Source organism: Carcharhinus amblyrhynchos, chromosome 13 (assembly GCF_965287045.1).
Source record: "Carcharhinus amblyrhynchos chromosome 13, sCarAmb.v2.hapA, whole genome shotgun sequence".
Lineage (NCBI taxonomy): Eukaryota > Metazoa > Chordata > Chondrichthyes > Carcharhiniformes > Carcharhinidae > Carcharhinus > Carcharhinus amblyrhynchos.
The window spans coordinates 74,485,470-74,504,648 of NC_137336.1; the positions used below are offsets into that span (position 1 = coordinate 74,485,470).

At 45.5% G+C, this 19,179-nt stretch overlaps 1 protein-coding gene across 1 annotated transcript in view; it reads left to right on the forward strand.

Moving 5' to 3' along the window:
- LOC145351989 (NACHT, LRR and PYD domains-containing protein 12-like) overlaps window positions 1-19,179 on the forward strand; it is a 72,830-nt gene that overhangs the window by 41,564 nt on the left and 12,087 nt on the right. The window contains 4 exon segments of the mRNA XM_080201841.1: window positions 4,748-4,918; window positions 11,404-11,574; window positions 11,922-12,092; window positions 14,101-14,271. Of these exon segments, the coding sequence (XP_080057967.1) occupies window positions 4,748-4,918; window positions 11,404-11,574; window positions 11,922-12,092; window positions 14,101-14,271 (684 nt within the window).

A 19,179-nucleotide genomic window follows, 5' to 3' on the forward strand; every position in this document is an offset into this window, starting at 1 on the left:
TCCATGATCAGTGTTTCTTCTTTTACTCGCAAACTCAATTTATTATTAGGAGTGATGCAGGAGAGCTTGATTTTTCTATCAGACACATAAAAAGCCTCAGCTTTTTACCATTTATATAGATGATCTGGAGGAGGGAACCGAGTGTATGGTGTCGAAATTTGCTGATGACACCAAGATTGGGGGAAAGGCAAATTGTGCGGAGGGTGTGGATAGTCTGCAGAAGGATCTAGATAGGCTGGGCGAATGGGCCAGGAAATGGCAAATGGAATTTAATGTTGGCAAGTGCGAGGTGGTCCACTTTGGTAGGAAGAATGGTAGGAAGGACTATTACTTACGTGGCGAAAAACTGCAGCAGGCGACGGTGCAGACGGACCTCGGGGTCCTTGTGCATGAGTCGCAAAAACCCAGCTTGCAGGTGCAGCAGGTGGTCAGGAAGGCGAATGGGATGCTGGCCTTCATAGCGAGGGGGATTGAATGTAAAAGTAGGGAGGTCTTGCTGCAGCTGTATAGGGCATTGGTGAGGCCGCAGCTGGAGTACTGTGTGCAGTTTTGGGTGCCGCACCTGCGCAAAGATATTTTGGCCTTGGAGGGAGTGCAGAGGAGGTTTACTAGGCTGATACCGGAGTTGAGGGGGTTGAGCTATCAGGGGAAGCTGAATAAACTAGGCTTGTACTTGTTAGAGTTTAGAAGAATGAGGGGAGATCTCATTGAGACGTATAAGATGATGAATGGGATGGATAGGATAGAGGTGGAGAGACTCTTCCCGCTCAAAAAAGACAGTAGGACTCGGGGGCACAGCCTCAAGATAAAGGGGAGGCGGTTTAGAACGGAGCTGGGTTTTTGCGACTCATGCACAAGGACCCCGAGGTCCCTCTGCACCGTCGCCTGCTGCAGTTTTTCGCCACGAATAGGGTGTCACTTCCCTCCTTCACAATCTCTAGCAATCCGCTTAGATCTCCAACGGAGAAACAGAGGGCCGTTTTCCTCGCAGCCATCTTCCTGCACTGCCTGTCTGTCTGTCCATTCCTGGTGCTCTGTCGACCCGGATCAGCAGCAGGCAGCGTGTGTGAGTCAGGCGCCTGTTAGAGCTTTCCAGTGAGACTGCCAACGCAGCACTTGCAGGTATGCTAATAGGCTTTTAAGAACATAATAAGAAATAGGAGCGGGAGTAGTCCCTCTGCACCGTCGCCTGCTGCAGTTTTTCACCACGTAAGTAATAATCCTTCCTACCATTATTCCTACCAAAGTGGACCACCTCACACTTGCCAACATTAAATTCCATTTGCCAGTTCCTGGCCCATTCGCCCATCCTTCTGTAGACTCTCCACACTCTCCGCACAATTTGCCTTTCCCCCAATCTTGGTGTCATCAGCAAATTTCGACACCCTACACTCAGTTCCCTCCTCCAGATCATCTATATAAATGGTAAATAGCTGAGGCCCCAGCACCGACCCCTGGGGCACCCCACTAGTCACCAACCGCCAATCCGAATAGCACCCATTGACCCCCACTCTCTGCCTCCTATTTGACAACCAGTCCTCTATCCATGCTAACACCCTACCCTACCCTTGTTATGGACATAGGCAGGGGAAAATGAGGGTCATGTCACTCAACAATTGAGGCAGGGGAGTGATGAGAGGGGTCGTGTGTGAGGGGCCCTGGGTGGTGGCGGAGGGGCAGTGGTGACGCGGGTCAGTAACATGTGGGAGGGGGGTCTCCGCAGGGTTTTTTTTCTGGGAGGGTGGGGTGATGGAGGCTGTATCCATATTGGATAGGGGGAGAGGGGGGATGGCTGTTCTGTCAGCAGAGCTGGTGCTTTGCTTGGTTGTTCTCGCATGCACATACTGCGTTAATGATCTGAGCTGCAAGCTTGGCAGCTGGTTAAACATCGCCCGCTCCATCCAGTGACTAGAAACAGTCTAGCCCAATTTCACTTGTCTAAATACGTTAGATTCGTATTTTGAAATCGCCAAGAAAAACACATGAAACATTCCAGTTTTCATGCTAGTTTGGTACTTAGAATTTTTCTCCTAAAATTCCGCCAGTGTGTGAAAGAATGTTTGTGGAATCGATTTCACACTGTGTGTGTGTGATGGCGAAGTGACAGTTCGTGAGAGAGGGAGACGAGAAAGTTAGTGTTTGTGTGTGAGAGAGATAAGTGCTGGATTGTATGTATCAGAGCGAGAAGTGAGTGTCGCTATGAGAGACAGAGGTCTGAATATGTGTGTGAGAGAGGGGGGAAATGTGATTGAGAGGTAGGTAACAGTGTGAGTGTGTGTCAGGTGTGCGTGAGTTTGTGTGTTAATCCATGAGTGTGCATGTGTATGTGAGTGAGTGGGCGCGGGAGCAACTGCCTGCTTTCGTATACAAGAACATAAGAAATAGGAGCAGGAGTAGGCCATCTAGCCCTTCGAGCCTGCCCCGCCATTCAATAAGATCATGGCTGATCTGTCGTGGCTCAGTTCCACTTTCCCGCCCTCTCCCCATAACCCTTAATCCCCTCTCTTATCAAAAACCCATCAACCCGCTTCTTAAAAATATTTAGCGAGGCAGCCTCCACCACTTCAACGGGCAGAGAATTCCAGAGATTCACCACCCTTTGAGTGAAGAAGTTCCTCCTCAACTCCGTTCTAAACCACCCCCCCCTTTATCTTGAGGCTGTGCCCCCTAGTCCTACTGTCCTTTCTGAGCGGGAAGAGTCTCTCCACCTCTATCCTATCCATCCCATTCATCATCTTATACGTCTCAATGAGATCTCCCCTCATTCTTCTAAACTCTAACGAGTACAAGCCTAATTTATTCAGCCTCTCCTCATAGCTCAACCCCCTCAACTCCGGCATCAGCCTAGTAAACCTCCTCTGCACTCCCAACAAGGTCAAAATATCCTTGCGTAAGTGCGGCGCCCAAAACTGCACACAGTACTCCAGCTGCGGCCTCACCAATGCCCTATACAGCTGCAGCAAGACCTCCCTACTTTTATATTCAATCCCCCTCGCTATGAGGGCCAGCATCCCATTCGCCTTCCTGACCACCTGCTGCACCTGCAAGCTGGGTTTTTGCGACTCATGCACAAGGACCCCGAGGTCCCTCTGCACCGTCGCCTGCTGCAGTTTTTCGCCAAGTAAGTAATAGTCCTTCCTACCATTCTTCCTACCAAAGTGGACCACCTCACACTTGCGAGGAAAGGGAAGGGGAATAATGTGACAGTGAAGTCCCTAATGTTCTTTCTGAGGGCCTTATTGCTTCAAAGGTGGACGATTTCCCCCAGTCACAGCAGCCCTCTGTAGGCAAAAGATGCGACAGCGTTCCAAAGTCAATACAATATCCAACACGTCCTCCACCATATTCTATATGACCATCGATGGACAAACGAGTGCAATGGCTTGCGGGCAACAGTGCCTATCCGATGACTGTCCATTAAGCCACTCACTCTCAGCTCCAGAGCCATTTCCCCTTCACGGATTGTCTATCCTGATTCTCGATCTCTTAGCTGTAGTACTTCATATTTCTCTGACATCAGGTTGGGAAGGTCACTGTTTGCGACTCTTTTTAAACCCATTCCCTGACGTATTGCGCTCCGCCGTACAAACACATCAGTTGATCCAGCCGTCGTCAATATACTTGCAGCAGTGATGAATTGAAACCTGACTAACCAAGACCTTCATAGAGAAGTCAGCATGTCTCTGACAGCCGATGCTACTCCCTGAGCATCGCCAGGGGTTGAGTGGAGACGTTCTTTCTCCCAATTGCACTTTCATTTTTTTGTCACATAGATGCCAAAACATATTCAGACATTTATCCTTCAGGCACCCTGCAACCAACATCCCCAGGCTTGCTCACCTCCTCAGCAATCTCTGTTCAGGCTTTGCAATTGAATTGCGTGCGGATCCCCTTCTCCCTTCGGAGGCTGGGCAACCAGGAACAGCACATCTAGAGAGGCATTGGCGAATTGGGGCTACTCTTGATCCACCCTTCAAGACAGGGCAATGCCACGCGACAGGCTATTTCTGGTCTTTCCTCACTCGCTGGCCCATCGAGTGTTGTTACATTTGTAAGTACTACCGTCTCTCTTTAAAGATGCCGCAAAAATGACCTGAACCAGCTCTTGCCCTGCCCAAGTGGAGTGGGAAGTGGACTCTCACCAGCCTCTCCTCTGACCACTCTGCCTACCTTGCCAGTTGTCTGTTGATTGTTTGGCTCTGACAGTACCTGCTGCCCAGACAGTCACAACACCCGCTTCCAATCCCCATATTGAGCTTCCCAGGTACGGGAAAATTAAAGCCTCATCACCAACTCAATTGCAGAGCAACGGACCATTCAGTTGCCTTTCACAATGAGGCAGGTTTAAGCAAACAGAGGTCATGTTACTTTGCCATGGCCATCATCCCTTTCTAAATTAATTACTCCTCCATTTCAAATTTCTCCTTCAATTCACAATACCCATTTCTGCCATTTAATTCCATGTGTCTTAAATCCTGCTAATTCGCTGCTACCTCCCTGTTCTAATGAATGTTCATAAAATTTGAAATATTAGCTGTTTCTGTCTTCGCACATACTGTCTGACCTGCTGAGTATGTTGTGCTTATTCTACTTACATTCCTGATTTGCAGCTTCGATAGTATTCTTCTTCCTTATGCTTGGAAGTTGTGTTTCTTGAATGCGAATTTATATTGCCACGAACGATTGTCTTGAAAACACTGAACATTTACCCCGATTGTCATTATTTTTCTCTCTCTCTGATCCTCAGGCTATATCATCAAGCTGAAACAGATTTTTCTGCTGAGGATCTCACCTCCGCTCTCTGCACAAACAGGTCACTAACGGATTTAGACCTCAGTTGGAGTAAACTGAGAAATTCAGGGGTAAAATTAATACCTGTGGCTCTGAGGAACCCGGACTGTAAAATACAGAAACTGAAGTAAGCACCAGACTGGGTGGGGTTGTCCTTATAATAACTGGGTATCAAACAGTATTTTGAGCAGAAATTGTTGGGGAAACACAGCAATTTGGCAGCATCTTTGCAGAGAAAAACAGAATTAAATGTTCAAGCCCCAATGATTTCTTCAAACCTTCTTCCTATGGACCTGAAATTATTTCTCTCTCTCTCTCTCTCCACAGATGCTGTCAGAATTGTTGAGTTTTTCCATCAGACTTCATTTTTTTTTCATTTCCAGCATGTGCAGTATTTTGCTTTTAAGATATTGTGAGCACTTTTAATAAATAAGTACTCAGTTTTCAGTGTCAATGATAATATCAATTTACAAGAAAACTCGTGTTACTCTGATTTCTGTTGTTTTCCAATGATCCCAACGTTAGTCGATGAATATATTTTGTTTATTGTGGGTGAGGGGAATAATGTGATCCTGCACTGCCCCGCCCTCTCCCTGCAAAGCTCTGTCCCCTTCCATTCAGCTTCTGAGAGACAGATGGCTGCTCTCAGTCAGAACAGATGTTGAATTACATAAGAACATAAGAAACAGGAGCAGGAGTAGGCCATCTAGCCCTTCGAGCCTGCCCCACCATTCAATAAGATCATGGCTGATCTGTCGTGGCTCAGTTCCACATTCCCGCCCTCTCCCCATAACCCTTAATCCCCTCGCTTATCAAAAACCCATCAACCCGCGTCTTAAAAATATTTAGCGAGGCAGCCTCCACCACTTCAACGGGCAGAGAATTCCAGAGATTCACCACCCTTTGAGTGAAGAAGTTCCTCCTCAACTCCGTTCTAAACCGCCCTCCTTTTATCTTGAGGCTGTGCCCCCTAGTCCTACTATCCTTTCTGAGTGGGAAGAGTCTCTCCACCTCTATCCTATCCATCCCATTCATCATCTTATACGTCTCAATGAGATCTCCCCTCATTCTTCTAAACTCTAACGAGTACAAGCCTAATTTATTCAGCCTCTCCTCATAGCTCAACCCCCTCAACTCCGGCATCAGCCTAGTAAACCTCCTCTGCACTCCCTCCAAGGCCAAAATATCCTTGCGTAAGTACGGCGACCAAAACTGCACACAGTACTCCAGCTGCGGCCTCACCAATGCCCTATACAGCCGCAGCAAGACCTCCCTACTTTTATATTCAATCCCCCTCGCTATGAAGGCCGGCATCCCATTCGCCTTCCTGACCACCTGCTGCACCTGCAAGCTGGGTTTTTGCGACTCATGCACAAAGACCCCGAGGTCCCTCTGCACCGTCGCCTGCTGCAGTTTTTCGCCACGTAAGTGATAATCCTTCCTACCATTATTCCTACCAAAGTGGACCACTTCACACTTGCCAACATTAAATTCCATTTGCCATTTCCTGGCCCATTCGCCCAGCCTATCTAGATCCTTCTGCAGACTCTCCACACCCTCCGCACAATTTGCCGTTCCCCCAATCTTGGTGTCATCAGCAAATTTCGACACCATACACTCAGTTCCCCCCTCCAGATCATCTATATAAATGGTAAATAGCTGAGGCCCCAGCACCAACCCCTGAGGCACTCCACTAGTCACCCATTAAGGGTTACGGGGAGAGGGCGGGAATGTGGAACTGAGCCACGACAGATCAGCCATAATCTTATTGAATGGCGGGGCAGGCTCGAAGGGCTAGATGGCCTACTCCTGCTCCTATTTCTTATGTTCTTATGTTCTATCTACAGGGCATTGGCACAGCTTGAACAGCAAATATTCCTGCCTGTTCATTGCAAATGTCTGGGTTGAGATAAACTTTCTGCTAATTTGCCTTTCACCCTTATTCACATAGAAGGTTGTACGATTAACAATTTGCAGCATTCAGATTACCAGAACCCATTTTTCACATTACATCCAGGGGCCACTGTTCAGGACCCCGGCAATCAACTTCCAGACGTAGTTGCATTGATGTGTTGATCTTCTGCTCCTCCTATTTTGAGGGATTAGCGTCTCCTTCTGAACCAAAGAATTCATAGTTATTTTGTACCTGTCTTCACTGTAGAAGATGCAAAACAAATCTCATTAATACTTAAAATATAGAGTTAAAAGGCAAGGGGGAAGGTAAAACAATCACATTCACTAATGACAAGGCATTAGTGAAAATTTTAGAACCAAAAGTTGCCAGGATGCACGGACTTGATTATTTCCATCTTAAAATGTTGAATGAAGTCACTGCTGGGATAGTAAATGCATTGTTCATGATCTTCTAAAATTCCTTAGATTCATGAATGGATCCAGTGGTTTGGAAAATCACAAATGTAACATTTGCTTTCAAGAGAGAGTGAGGATAGAAAGCAGGCAACAAAGGCGTATTAGTCAAACATCTGTCACAGAGGATGTGCTAGATTCCATTAATAAGGATGTAGCAACCAGACTTTAGAAAATGATAATACAATCAAAAGAAATGAGCGTGGTTTTCTGCAAGGAAAATAATGTATGGCAATTTATTAAAGCTTTGAAGAAGTAACGTGAAGATACATAAAGGAGAACGTGTAGATGTGCATATTTTACATAGGACAAAAAGGATTATCGAAATAATTATGCATCAGTAAGCTTGACTTAAGAACATAAGAACATAAAAAATAGGAGCAGGAGTAGGCCATCTAGCCCTTCGAGCCTGCCCCGCCATTCAATAAGATCATGGCTGATCTGTCGCTGCTCAGTTCCACTTTCCCGCTTTCTCCCCATAACCCTTAATCCCCTCTCTTATCAAAAACCCATCAACCTGCGTCTTAAAAATATTTAGCGAGGTAGCCTCCACCACTTCAACGGGCAGAGAATTCCAGAGATTCACCACCCTTTGAGTGAAGAAGTTCCTCCTCAACTCCGTTCTAAACCGCCCCCCCTTTATCTTGAGGCTGTGCCCACTAGTCCTACTGTCCTTTCTGAGCGGGAAGCGTCTCTCCACCTCGATCCTATCCATCCCATTCATCATCTTATACGTCTCAATGAGATCTCCCCTCATTCTTCTAAACTCTAACGAGTACAAGCCTAGTTTATTCCGTCTCTCCTCATAGCTCAACCCCCTCAACTCCGGTATCAGCCTAGTATCCTCTGCACTCCCTCCAAGGCCAAAATATCCTTGCGTAAGTACGGCGCCCAAAACTGCACACAGTACTCCAGCTGCGGCCTCACCAATACCCTATACAGCTGCAGCAAGACCTCCCTACTTTTATATTCAATCCCCCTCGCTATGAAGGCCAGCATCCCATTCGCCTTCCTGACCACCTGCTGCACCTGCAAGCTGGGTTTTTGCGACTCATGCACAAGGACCCCGAGGTCCCTCTGCACCGTCGCCTGCTGCAGTTTTTCGCCCCGTAAGTAATAGTCCTTCCTACCATTATTCCTACCAAAGTGGACCACCTCGCACTTGCCAACATTAAATTCCATTTGCCAGTTCCTGGCGGTCAAATTATTAGAATCAATTCTGAGACAATGTAATCTGTCACTTAGAAAGACATAGATTGATCAGGATTTTTGTGAAGAGAAAGTTGTGTCTTGGTAAGGTACTTGCGTTTTTTTAAGGAAGTGACAAGAATTGATAAGGATCGTGTCGTGGTTGTGGTCTTCATAAATCTTAGCAAGGCATTTAGCAAGATTCCACATAGCGGACTGGTCAGAGAAGTAAAAGCCCATTGTATCCAGGAAATGTGGTGTGTTGTATCCAGAATTTTCTCATTGATAGGAAACAAAAAGTAAGGGCCTATGTATGTTTAGAAAATGAGAAGTGTTTTTCAGTGGCATTCCACAGGACTCTGTGTTAGATCCCTTGTTGTTTGTTGCACACATCTTAATGATTTGGACTTAAATGTGGGAGGCATGATAGGGAATTTTAAAATTACATAAAAATTGGATTTGTCATTAATAGTGAAGAGGATGGTTATGGATTGCAGAATCATAGTAATGGTTTGATGGTGGAAACGTGGCAAATGGAAATCAATCAAGAGAAGTGTAAGTTAATGTGGTTTGGGACAGCAAGCAAAACTTGGAAATATTCCACAAACGGGAGGATATTAAGAGGGGAAAAAAATGGGGAAACCTTGGAGTATATATCCTCAGGCCCCTGAAGTGGCACAACAGGTGAATAAAGAGGTAAATAAACCATATGGATTGCTCCCTTCATTAGATGTGGTGTAGAATACAAAAACAGGGATTTGATGCAGAAAGTATATTAAATACTCGTTTGGCCACAACTATATATCTGATTACCGTTCTGGTCACCATGTTACGGAAAGTGTAGAAATGGGTCTTGAGAAAATACCAACAATATTTATAAGAACATTGCCAGGCCTGGAAAATCGCAGCTATGAAGAAAGTCTACATAGCTAGAGCTATTTTCCTCAGAACATACAGGACTGACCGCGGACTAGATTAAAGGGTACAAAGTTATCAGAGGTCTGGATAAAGTCGAAATGAAAGACGTATTTATTGATGTAGATAGGTTAGCTATCAGGGAAGCAAATTTAAGTTAATTGTTGGAATTATTTTTTAAAGCATAGCTTCATTGGGTAAGTTGGCAGATTGGCCTGAAAATTGGCTCAGTTTACATGAACAAAGAGATATGATTGATTGATTTTGTTTCATTGCGAATGGAAAACAGGTTGCAACTGTGTCCCACAGGATTCAGCCTTGGGTGTCCTTGCTGTCATGCGTATCAACGATTTATTGATACATACGAAATGACCGGGGTTTTCTGCAAGTCAAATCATGTATGGCAATTTATTAAAGCTTTGAAGAAGTAACATGAAGATACTTAAAGGAGAACGTGTAGATGTGCATATTTTAGAGTTAAATGTGGGATACATGATTGGGAAATGTGTAGATGGCACACAAAAATCCGTGTTGTTAATAGTAAAGTGGATAGTTGTCAACTCCGGAATGTTACCGAGTGTTTGTTTGAGTGGATGGATAAGTGGCAAATGGAATTCAATCTAGAGAATGTGAGGGAATGGATTTCGAGAGGGCAAATATGCAGCACTTCTCCATGCATAAACACACAGAACAGAGTGTCTGTCAACTCACTGACAGCCAGCACTGCTGCCTGGGCATTGACAATGATTCGGTGTGAATAAACATGATAGCAATTTGGCTTTCATTCTTCATCACATAGGCGCCAGAAAGCATGAAGACATTTATTCTTCAGTGACAATGAGATCATGTTCTGAACTCTATTCATCTCCTCTGTAACCTGCATCTAGACTTTCTAGGACTTACGTGCCGATCAGTCCGATGATCCTGAGCAACCTGGAACAAAACTTCTGTGGAATCATGGCTGAATTGGGAGAAAACCTTACATAAGAACATAAGAAATAGGAGCAGGAGTAGGCCATCTAGCCCTTCGAGCCTGCCCCGCCATTCAATAAGGTCATGGCTGATCTGTCGTGGCTCAGTTCCACATTCCCGCCCTCTCCCCATAACCCTTAATCCCCTCGCTTATCAAAAACCCATCAACCCGCGTCTTAAAAATATTTAGCGAGGTAGCCTCCACCACTTCAACGGGCAGAGAATTCCAGAGATTCACCACCCTTTGAGTGAAGAAGTTCCTCCTCAACTCCGTTCTAAACCGCCCCCCCTTTATCTTGAGGCTGTGCCCCCTAGTCCTACTGTCCTTTCTGAGCGGGAAGAGTCTCTCCAACTCTATCCTATCCATCCCATTCATCATCTTATACGTCTCAATGAGATCTCCCCTCATTCTTCTAAACTCTAACGAGTACAAGCTTAGTTTATTCAGTGTCTCCTCATAGCTCAACCCCCTCAACTCCGGCATCAGCCTAGTAAACCTCCTCTGCACTCCCTCCAAGGCCAAAATATCCTTGCGTAAGTACGGCGCCCAAAACTGCACACAGTACTCCAGCTGCGGCCTCACCAATGCCCTATACAGCCGCAGCAAGACCTCCCTACTTTTATATTCAATCCCCCTCGCTATGAAGGCCAGCATCCCATTCGCCTTCCTGACCACCTGCTGCACCTGCAGGCTGGGTTTTTGCGACTCATGCACAAGGACCCTGAGGTCCCTCTGCACCGTCGCCTGCTGCAGTTTTAACTAGCCTTCTATTATTTCAGGACTTTAGTCAATCGCTGGTGCCTACAGAGCTTCTGTATTTAAAATGCTGCTGTCCACCCTATGACCCTAAAGAGTGATGCAAGCATTGCCCCAAATGGGACTTCTGCCCATGCTCCCTGAATGCACAGTTGCACCACACCATCCCCTCCCTAGATCACTCTAATCTCCTTGTCTGTTGTCCATTATTGTCGTGGGCTGACAGTACAATCTCACAGTCACAACATCTGCTTCCAATCCCGATATTAGGAGTTTGCATCTTCTGGCACAATCACAGCCCTTGTCTTCATTTCCACCACAAACATTCATATTGTGAGTCATAATGTTCTTGCAATCATGGGGATTTACCCTGTGTTCTGTCTTTTTTTTCTCTCTCTCTCTCCGATCCCTAGGCTGGATAATAATGCTCTCTCAGACGCTTATTCTGAGGACCTCTTCTCTGATCACTGCATAAACCAGTCACTGACGGATTTAGATCTGAGTTTCAATAAGCTGGCAACTTCAGTGGTGAAGCACCTCTCTTTGGCTCTGAAGAACCCAGAGTGTAAGTACCAAGTACTGAAGTAAGTACCAGGCTTTGTGAGATTGTGTTCATAATAATTGGATAGCTAACAATATATGTTGAGGAGAAATTGTTGCAAGCATTCAGCCGGTCTGGCAGATTATGTGGACGGAGTGACAGAATTAATGTTTCGAGTCCGTATGACACTTCTACAGAGTAAATTCATATGAACCAATTCTACTTACATTCCAGATTTACAGCATCAATATAATTTCCTTTCTATATATATGGAGGTTGTGTTCTCTGAATGTCTGGCCTGTATATGTTTTAGTGACATTAATGGTGTTCTTTAAAGAAATTATTATGTACTCTGATTCCTGTCATTGATTTGCTCTCTCTGATCCCCAGTCTGTATGATAACGCTCTCACAAATCCTTGCGCTGAGGATCTTGCCTCCGCCCTCAGTACAAACCGGTCACTGACGGACCTGGACTTGGGTGCCAATAAACTTGGAGATTCTGGAGTGAAACTGCTGTGTGCGGCTCTGAGGAACCCGGACTGTAAAATACAGAGACTGAAGTGAGTACTGGACTATGAGAAACCATGTTTTGTAATATCTGTAACAATATATGATGTGCAATGTTATTAGTATAAGAGACATTTGTTGCCCATTATTATTAGTGTCAGTGATAGTGTTACTTTGAAAAAAAAACTGCATTTACTGTGACTCCTGTTATTTTATAACATAAGAGCATAAGAAATAGGAACAGGAGTAGGCCATCTAGTCCTTCGAGCCTGCCCCCCCATTCAATAAGATCATGGCTGATCTGAAGTGGATCAGTTCCACTTTCCCGCCCTCTCCCCATAACCCTTAATCCCCTCTCTTATCAAAAACCCATCAACCCGCTTCTTAAAAATATTTAGCGAGGCAGCCTCCACCACTTCAACGGGCAGAGAATTCCAGAGATTCACCACCCTTTGAGTGAAGAAGTTCCTCCTCAACTCCGTTCTAAACCGCCCCCCCTTTATCTTGAGGCTGTGCCCCCTAGTCCTACTGTCCTTTCTGAGCGGGAAGAGTCTCTCCACCTCTATCCTATCCATCCCATTCATCATCTTATACGTCTCAATGAGATCTCCCCTCATTCTTCTAAACTCTAACGAGTACAAGCCCAGTTTATTCAGCCTCTCCTCATAGCTCAATCCCCTCAACTCCGGTATCAGCCTAGTAAACCTCCTCTGTACTCCCTCCAAGCCAAAATATCCTTGCGTAAGTACGGCGCCCAAAACTGCACACAGCACTCCAGCTGCGGCCTCACCAATGCCCTATACAGCTGCAGCAAGACCTCCCTACTTTTATATTCAATCCCCCTCGCTATGAAGGCCAGCATCCCATTCACCTTCCTGACCACCTGCTGCACCTGCAGGCTGGGTTTTTGCGACTCATGCACAAGGACCCCGAGGTCCCTCTGCACCGTCGCCTGCTGCAGTTTTTCGCCACGTAAGTAATAGTCCTTCCTACCATCTAGTGACATAGGGTGAGGACATGGAAATCCTGCGATTTTGTTTTGCAGCGTCATTCCTTTTCTTGTTTAATGACTGCTCCATTTCCATTTTGTTCTTTCTTCTCCACGATCCATAAAACCTCCCCCCACCCCGCCTCACCAGTTTCACTCTATCGGAAGTATTGATAACTAGCTGATTCTTCCCAGTTCTAATGAAAGAGTAGATGTTCCTGTCTTCACAGACACTGCCTGACCTGCTGAACAATTTCCATTTATTCTACTTGTATTCCAGATGCATTGTATCAGAAGTTGTTTCCTTCTATATATATATGGAGGCTGTGTTTGTGATTGTGTGACATTGAATATTTGATTTGCTTTGATTTATTATTGTCACATGCATTAACATACAGTGAATGGTATTGTTTCTTGCGCACTATACCGACAAAACATACCGTTCATAGAGAAGGAAACATTCAAAAGTCTGACAGCAGCAGGGAAGAAGTTGATCTTGAGTCGGTTGGTACGTGACTTCAGACATCCGTATCTTTTTTCCCCGAAGGAAGGATGTGGAAAAGAGAATGTTCGGGGTGTGTGGGGTCCTTAATTAAGCTGGCTGTTTTGCCAAGGCATTGGGAAGTGTAGGTAGAATCAATGGATGGGAGGTTGGTTTGTGTGATGGGTTGAGCTGCATTCAGGACCTTTTATAGTTTCCTGCGGTCTTAGGCAGAGCAGAGCTATACCAAGCTCTCATAGAACCAGAAAGAATGTTTTCTATGGTGCATCTGTAAAAGTTGGTGAAAGTTATAGCTGACATGCCAAATTTCCTTAGTCTTCTGAGAAAGTGCATTGGTGTTGGTGGACTTTCTTAACGATAATGTCGGCATGGCGGGGACCAGGGCAAGTTGTTGGTGATCTGGATGCCTTAAAAAGTTGAAGCTCTCAACTCTTTCTACTTTATCCCCATTGATGTAGGCAGAGGCATGTTCTCCTTTATGCTTCCTGAAGTTAATTTATACTGTCAATAATGACATTCTTGAAAACACTGTAAATTTTACTTAAATTTCTGTTGTCTCTCTGATCCGCAGCCTATGTCGTAATAATCTCACAGGCTTCTGTGGTGAGGACCTCAAATTGTCTCATTGTACAAACCAGTCTCTGAAGGATTTAGACATGAGTTTTAATAATATGGGAGGTTCGGGAGTGAAACTGTTGGCTGCAGTTCTGAGGAATCCAGACTGCGTAATGCAGAAACTGAAGTAAGTACCAGACTATGTGTGGTTGTGTTTATAATAACAGGGTATATAATACTATATTGTGAACAGAAATGCTGAAAAAAATAATCAGCATGTCTGGCAGATTCTGTGGAGAGATGAACAAAATTAATGTTCCGAGTCTGCATGATTCCTACAGGGTATAATTACATACACTGGAAAGGTTAAGCTTGATTCTCTCTCCATGGATGCTGTCAGAATGGCTGAGGTTTTTATTCAGCACATTTGTTTTTATTCCAGATTTCCAACAGCTGCAGGCTCTTTGTTTTAATATATTCCGAGTAGATTTAGTAAATCAAACACTGTCTATTGTTACCAGTATCAATTATAACTTTGTACATTTAAAAGAAAACTGCTTTTATTCTGAATGCTAATATTTCTCTAATTGTTCCCTCGGCTATGGTATGTCAGTCAGAGAATATATTTTGCCAAGTATGGTTGAGGACTTCGAAGTGATCCTGCATATAAACATAAGAATATAGAAATAGGGGCAGGAGTAGGCCATCTAGCCCTTCGAGCCTGCCCCGCCATTCAATAAGATCATGGCTGATCTGTCGTGGCTCAGTTCCACATTCCCGCCCTCTCCCCATAACCCTTAATCCCCTCTCCTATCAAAAACCCATCAACCCGTGTCTTAAAAATATTTAGCGAGGCAGCCTCCACCACTTCAACGGGCAGAGAATTCCAGAGATTCACCACCCTTTGAGTGAAGAAGTTCCTCCTCAACTCCGTTCTAAACCGCCCCCCTTTATCTTGAGGCTGTGCCCCCTAGTCCTACTATCCTTTCTGAGCGGGAAGAGTCTCTCCACCTCTATCCTATCCATCCCATTCATCATCTTATACGTCTCAATGAGATCTCCCCTCATTCTTCTAAACTCTAACGAGTACAAGCCTAGTTTATTCAGCCTCTCCTCATAGCTCAACCCCTCTGAAGCCACCCTTCCCCACCCCCTCTCGCCTTCTCTGGCAGATGGCGATTCCCCAATCAGATTTGCCTTTGATTTTTGAGAGAGAAGAATGATAAAAGGCAAACTAACCCATCCTTCAGATTTACTCTATGGGACAAGTGAGAAGCCAATGGGCACTATGTTTTGGGATCCCATAGGAACATCCTGGGATTCTCCTACGTCCATCCGATAAGTCACTCATTTTCTCTTCTCCACAACAACCTCACCATCAGTGATTTTCTGCCTTGCCTCCAGCTCTTCCAGGTCCACTGTTTCAGTTTCATTGACTTGAGGATGAAATGATAGGCATTCCACAGTTTTTTTTTCTCCCTGACTTTGTATGCTCTCCTAAAAGCAAGCAAATATTTATTCGCACACACATTGACTGATAGGCAATCTGACTGCCTATCTTCTCTCCGTAGGGTTGTCTCCTACATGGAGCTTTTCAGTCGCTTCAGTACAGTCGTCGACTCAGTTTAAACATTGCTTGTTCCACTGACACTGCCAGAACACATCACCTCATTCCACACTTCGTCCATGTGTTCCAAGCCTCCTCAGCTCATCAACAATCTCTATCCAGACAGTTTAACGTCTGTCGTAGGTAAAATGTTAGAATCCGTCATCAAGGAGGAAATATCGAGGCATCTTGAGGGGAATTGCTTGATAGAGCAGACGCAGCACGGTTTCGTTAAGGGGAAGTCGTGTCTGACAAATTTACTGGAGTTCTATGAGGATGTGTCTAGGGCGGTGGATAGAGGAGAGCCGGTGGATGTGGTCTTTCTTGATTTTCAGAAGGCGTTTGACAAGGTACCTCACAAGAGGTTATTGCAGAAGGTAAGGGGGCATGGAGTTGGGGGTAGGGTGTTAGCGTGGATAGAGGATTGGTTGTCAAATAGGAGGCAGAGAGTGGGGGTCAATGGGTGCTATTCGGATTGGCGGTTGGTGACTAGTGGAGTGCCCCAGGGGTCGGAGCTGGGGCCTCAGCTATTTACCATTTATATAGATGATCTGGAGGAGGGAACCGAGTGTATGGTGTCGAAATTTGCTGATGACACCAAGATTGGGGGAACGGCAAATTGTGCGGAGGGTGTGGAGAGTCTGCAGAAGGATCTAGATAGGCTGGGCGAATGGGCCAGGAAATGGCAAATGGAATTTAATGTTGGCAAATGTGAGGTTGTCCACTTTGGTAGGAATAATGGTAGGAAGGACTATTACTTACGTGGTGAAAAACCGCAGCAGGCGACGGTGCAGAGGGACCTCGGGGTCCTTGTGCATGAGTCGCAAAAACCCAGCTTGCAGGTGCAGCAGGTGGTCAGGAAGGCGAATGGGATGCTGGCCTTCATAGCGAGGGGGATTGAATATAAAAGTAGGGAGGTCTTGCTGCAGCTGTATAGGGCATTGATGAGGCCGCAGCTGGAGTACTGTGTGCAGTTTTGGGCGCCGTACCTGCGCAAGGATATTTTGGCCTTGGAGGGAGTGCAGAGGAGGTTTACTAGGCTGATACTGGAGTTGAGGGGGTTGAGCTATGAGGAGAGGCTGAATAAACTAGGCTTGTACTCGTTAGAGTTTAGAAGAATGAGGGGAGATCTCATTGAGACATATAAGATGATGAATGAGATGGATAGGATAGAGGTGGAAAGACTCTTCCCGCTCAGAAAGGACAGTAGGACTAGGGGGCACAGCCTCAAGATAAAGGGGGGGCGGTTTAGAACGGAGTTGAGGAGGAACTTCTTCACTCAAAGGGTGGTGAATCTCTGGAATTCTCTGCCCGTTGAAGTGGTGGAGGCTGCCTCGCTAAATGTTTTTAAGAAGCGGGTTGATGGGTTTTTGATAAGAGAGGGGATTAAGGGTTATGGGGAGAGGGCGGGAAAGTGGAACTGAGCCACAACAGATCAGCCATGATCTTATTGAATGGCGGGGCAGGCTCGAAGGGCTAGATGGCCTACTCCTGCTCCTATTTCTTATGTTCTTATATATACCATATGTATGTCAACAATGTAAGTGACTTCACCGGCGGCTAGCGCAAGAAACTGCTGGGATGAAAAAGCAGCCTGCAGTGAACACACACCGGAAATAAATCTCCCTTAGTTTAAAAGCCTTCTTGCCTCCCAGTATCAGTTCAGCAAATATGACATTAAGAAAAAACATGGTGACGAGGATGTCAAATGGCTCTTGCTAACCATCCAGAGGGGGAAAAAGGAAAACAAAGATGTTGCAAAAGGAGACGTTAAAATCCAGCTCCTGCATGACCTCTGGGCAGAATGGGCCCGTTGAGTAAAAATTCCTCTACAGAGGTAATTATAGAGCCGGGCACTTTTTTTTCTCTAAAGAGGCTTCAGCTTGTGTTCAGCCTTGTTTAAACGGGAAAAGCAAGTTACTTGCTCAAAGACGTTGGAAACAGTGCATGTTCCTCTATTAGCAAGAAATGGATGTTCTTCCGGATGGGATTTACCCTAGGATTCTCTGGGAGGCTAGGGGGGAGATTGCAGAGCCTTCGGCTTTGATCTTCATGTCGTCATTGGCTTCAGGTATAGTGCCGGAAGTCTGGAGGATAGCAAATGTTGTCCCCTTGTTCAAGAAGGGGAGTAGAGACCGTCCTGGGAATTATAGACCGGTGAGCCTTATCTCTGTTGTGGGCAAAGTTTTGGAAAGAATTATAAGGGATAGGATTTGTAATCATCTAGAGGGAAATAAATTGATTAGGGATAGTCAACATGGTTTTGTGAAGGGTAGGTCGTAGCTCACAAACCTTATCGAGTTTTTTGAAAAGGTGGCCAAAGAGGTGGATAAGGGTAAGGCAGTTGACGTGGTGTATATGGATTTTAGCAAAGTGTTTGATAAGGTTCCCCATGGTAGGCTACTGCAGAAAATGCAGATGCATGGGATTGAGGGTGATTTAGCAGTTTGGATCAGGAATTGGCTAGCTGATAGAAGACAGAGGGTGATGGTTGATGGGAAATATTCAACCTGGAGTTAATTACAAGTGGTGTACCTCAACAATCTGTTTTGGGGCCACTGCTGTTTGTCATTTTTATAAATGACCTAGATGAGGATGTAGAAGGATGGATTAGTAAATTTGCTGATGACACCGAAGTTGGAGGAGTTGTAGACAGTGAGGATGGATGTTACGGTTTGCAGAGGGACATAGATGAGCTGCAGAGCTGGGCCGAGAGGTGGCAGATGGAGTTTAATATGGAAAAGTGTGAGGAGATTCACTTTGGTAAGAGTAACTGGAGTACAGAATATGGGGCTAACGGAAGGACTCTTAGTAGTGTTGACGAGCAGAGAGATCTCGGGGTACATGTGCATAGCTCCCTGAAAGTTGGCACCCAGGTTGATAAGGTTGTTAAGAAGGCGTACGGTGTGTTAGCTTTTATTGGTAGAGGGATTGAATTTCGGAACCGTGAGGTCATGTCACAACTGTACAAAACTCTGGTGCGGCGGCACTTGGAGTATTGCATACAGTTCTGGTCGCCACATTATAAGAAAGATGTGGAGGCATTGGAAAGGGTGCAGAGGAGGTTTACCAGGATGTTGCCTGGTATGGTGGGAAGGTCTTATGAGGAAAGGTTGGGGGACTTGAGGTTATTTTCATTAGAGAGAAGAAGGTTACGAGGTGACCTAATTGAGGCATACAAGATGATCAGAGGGTTAGATAGGGTGGACAGTGAGAGCCTTTTTCCTCGGATGGTGATGGCTAACATGAGGGGACATAGCTTTAAATTAAGAGGTGGTAATTATAGGACGGATGTCAGAGGTAGGTTCTTTACTCAGAGGGTAGTAAGGGCGTGGAATGCCCTGCCTGCAGCAGTTGTGGACTCGCCAACTTTAAGGGCGTTCAAATGGTCAGTGGATAGGCATATGGATAACATTGGAATAGTTTAGGTTAGAGGGTCATTAGATTGGTTCCATTGGTCGGTGAAACATCGAAGGCCGAAGGGCCTGT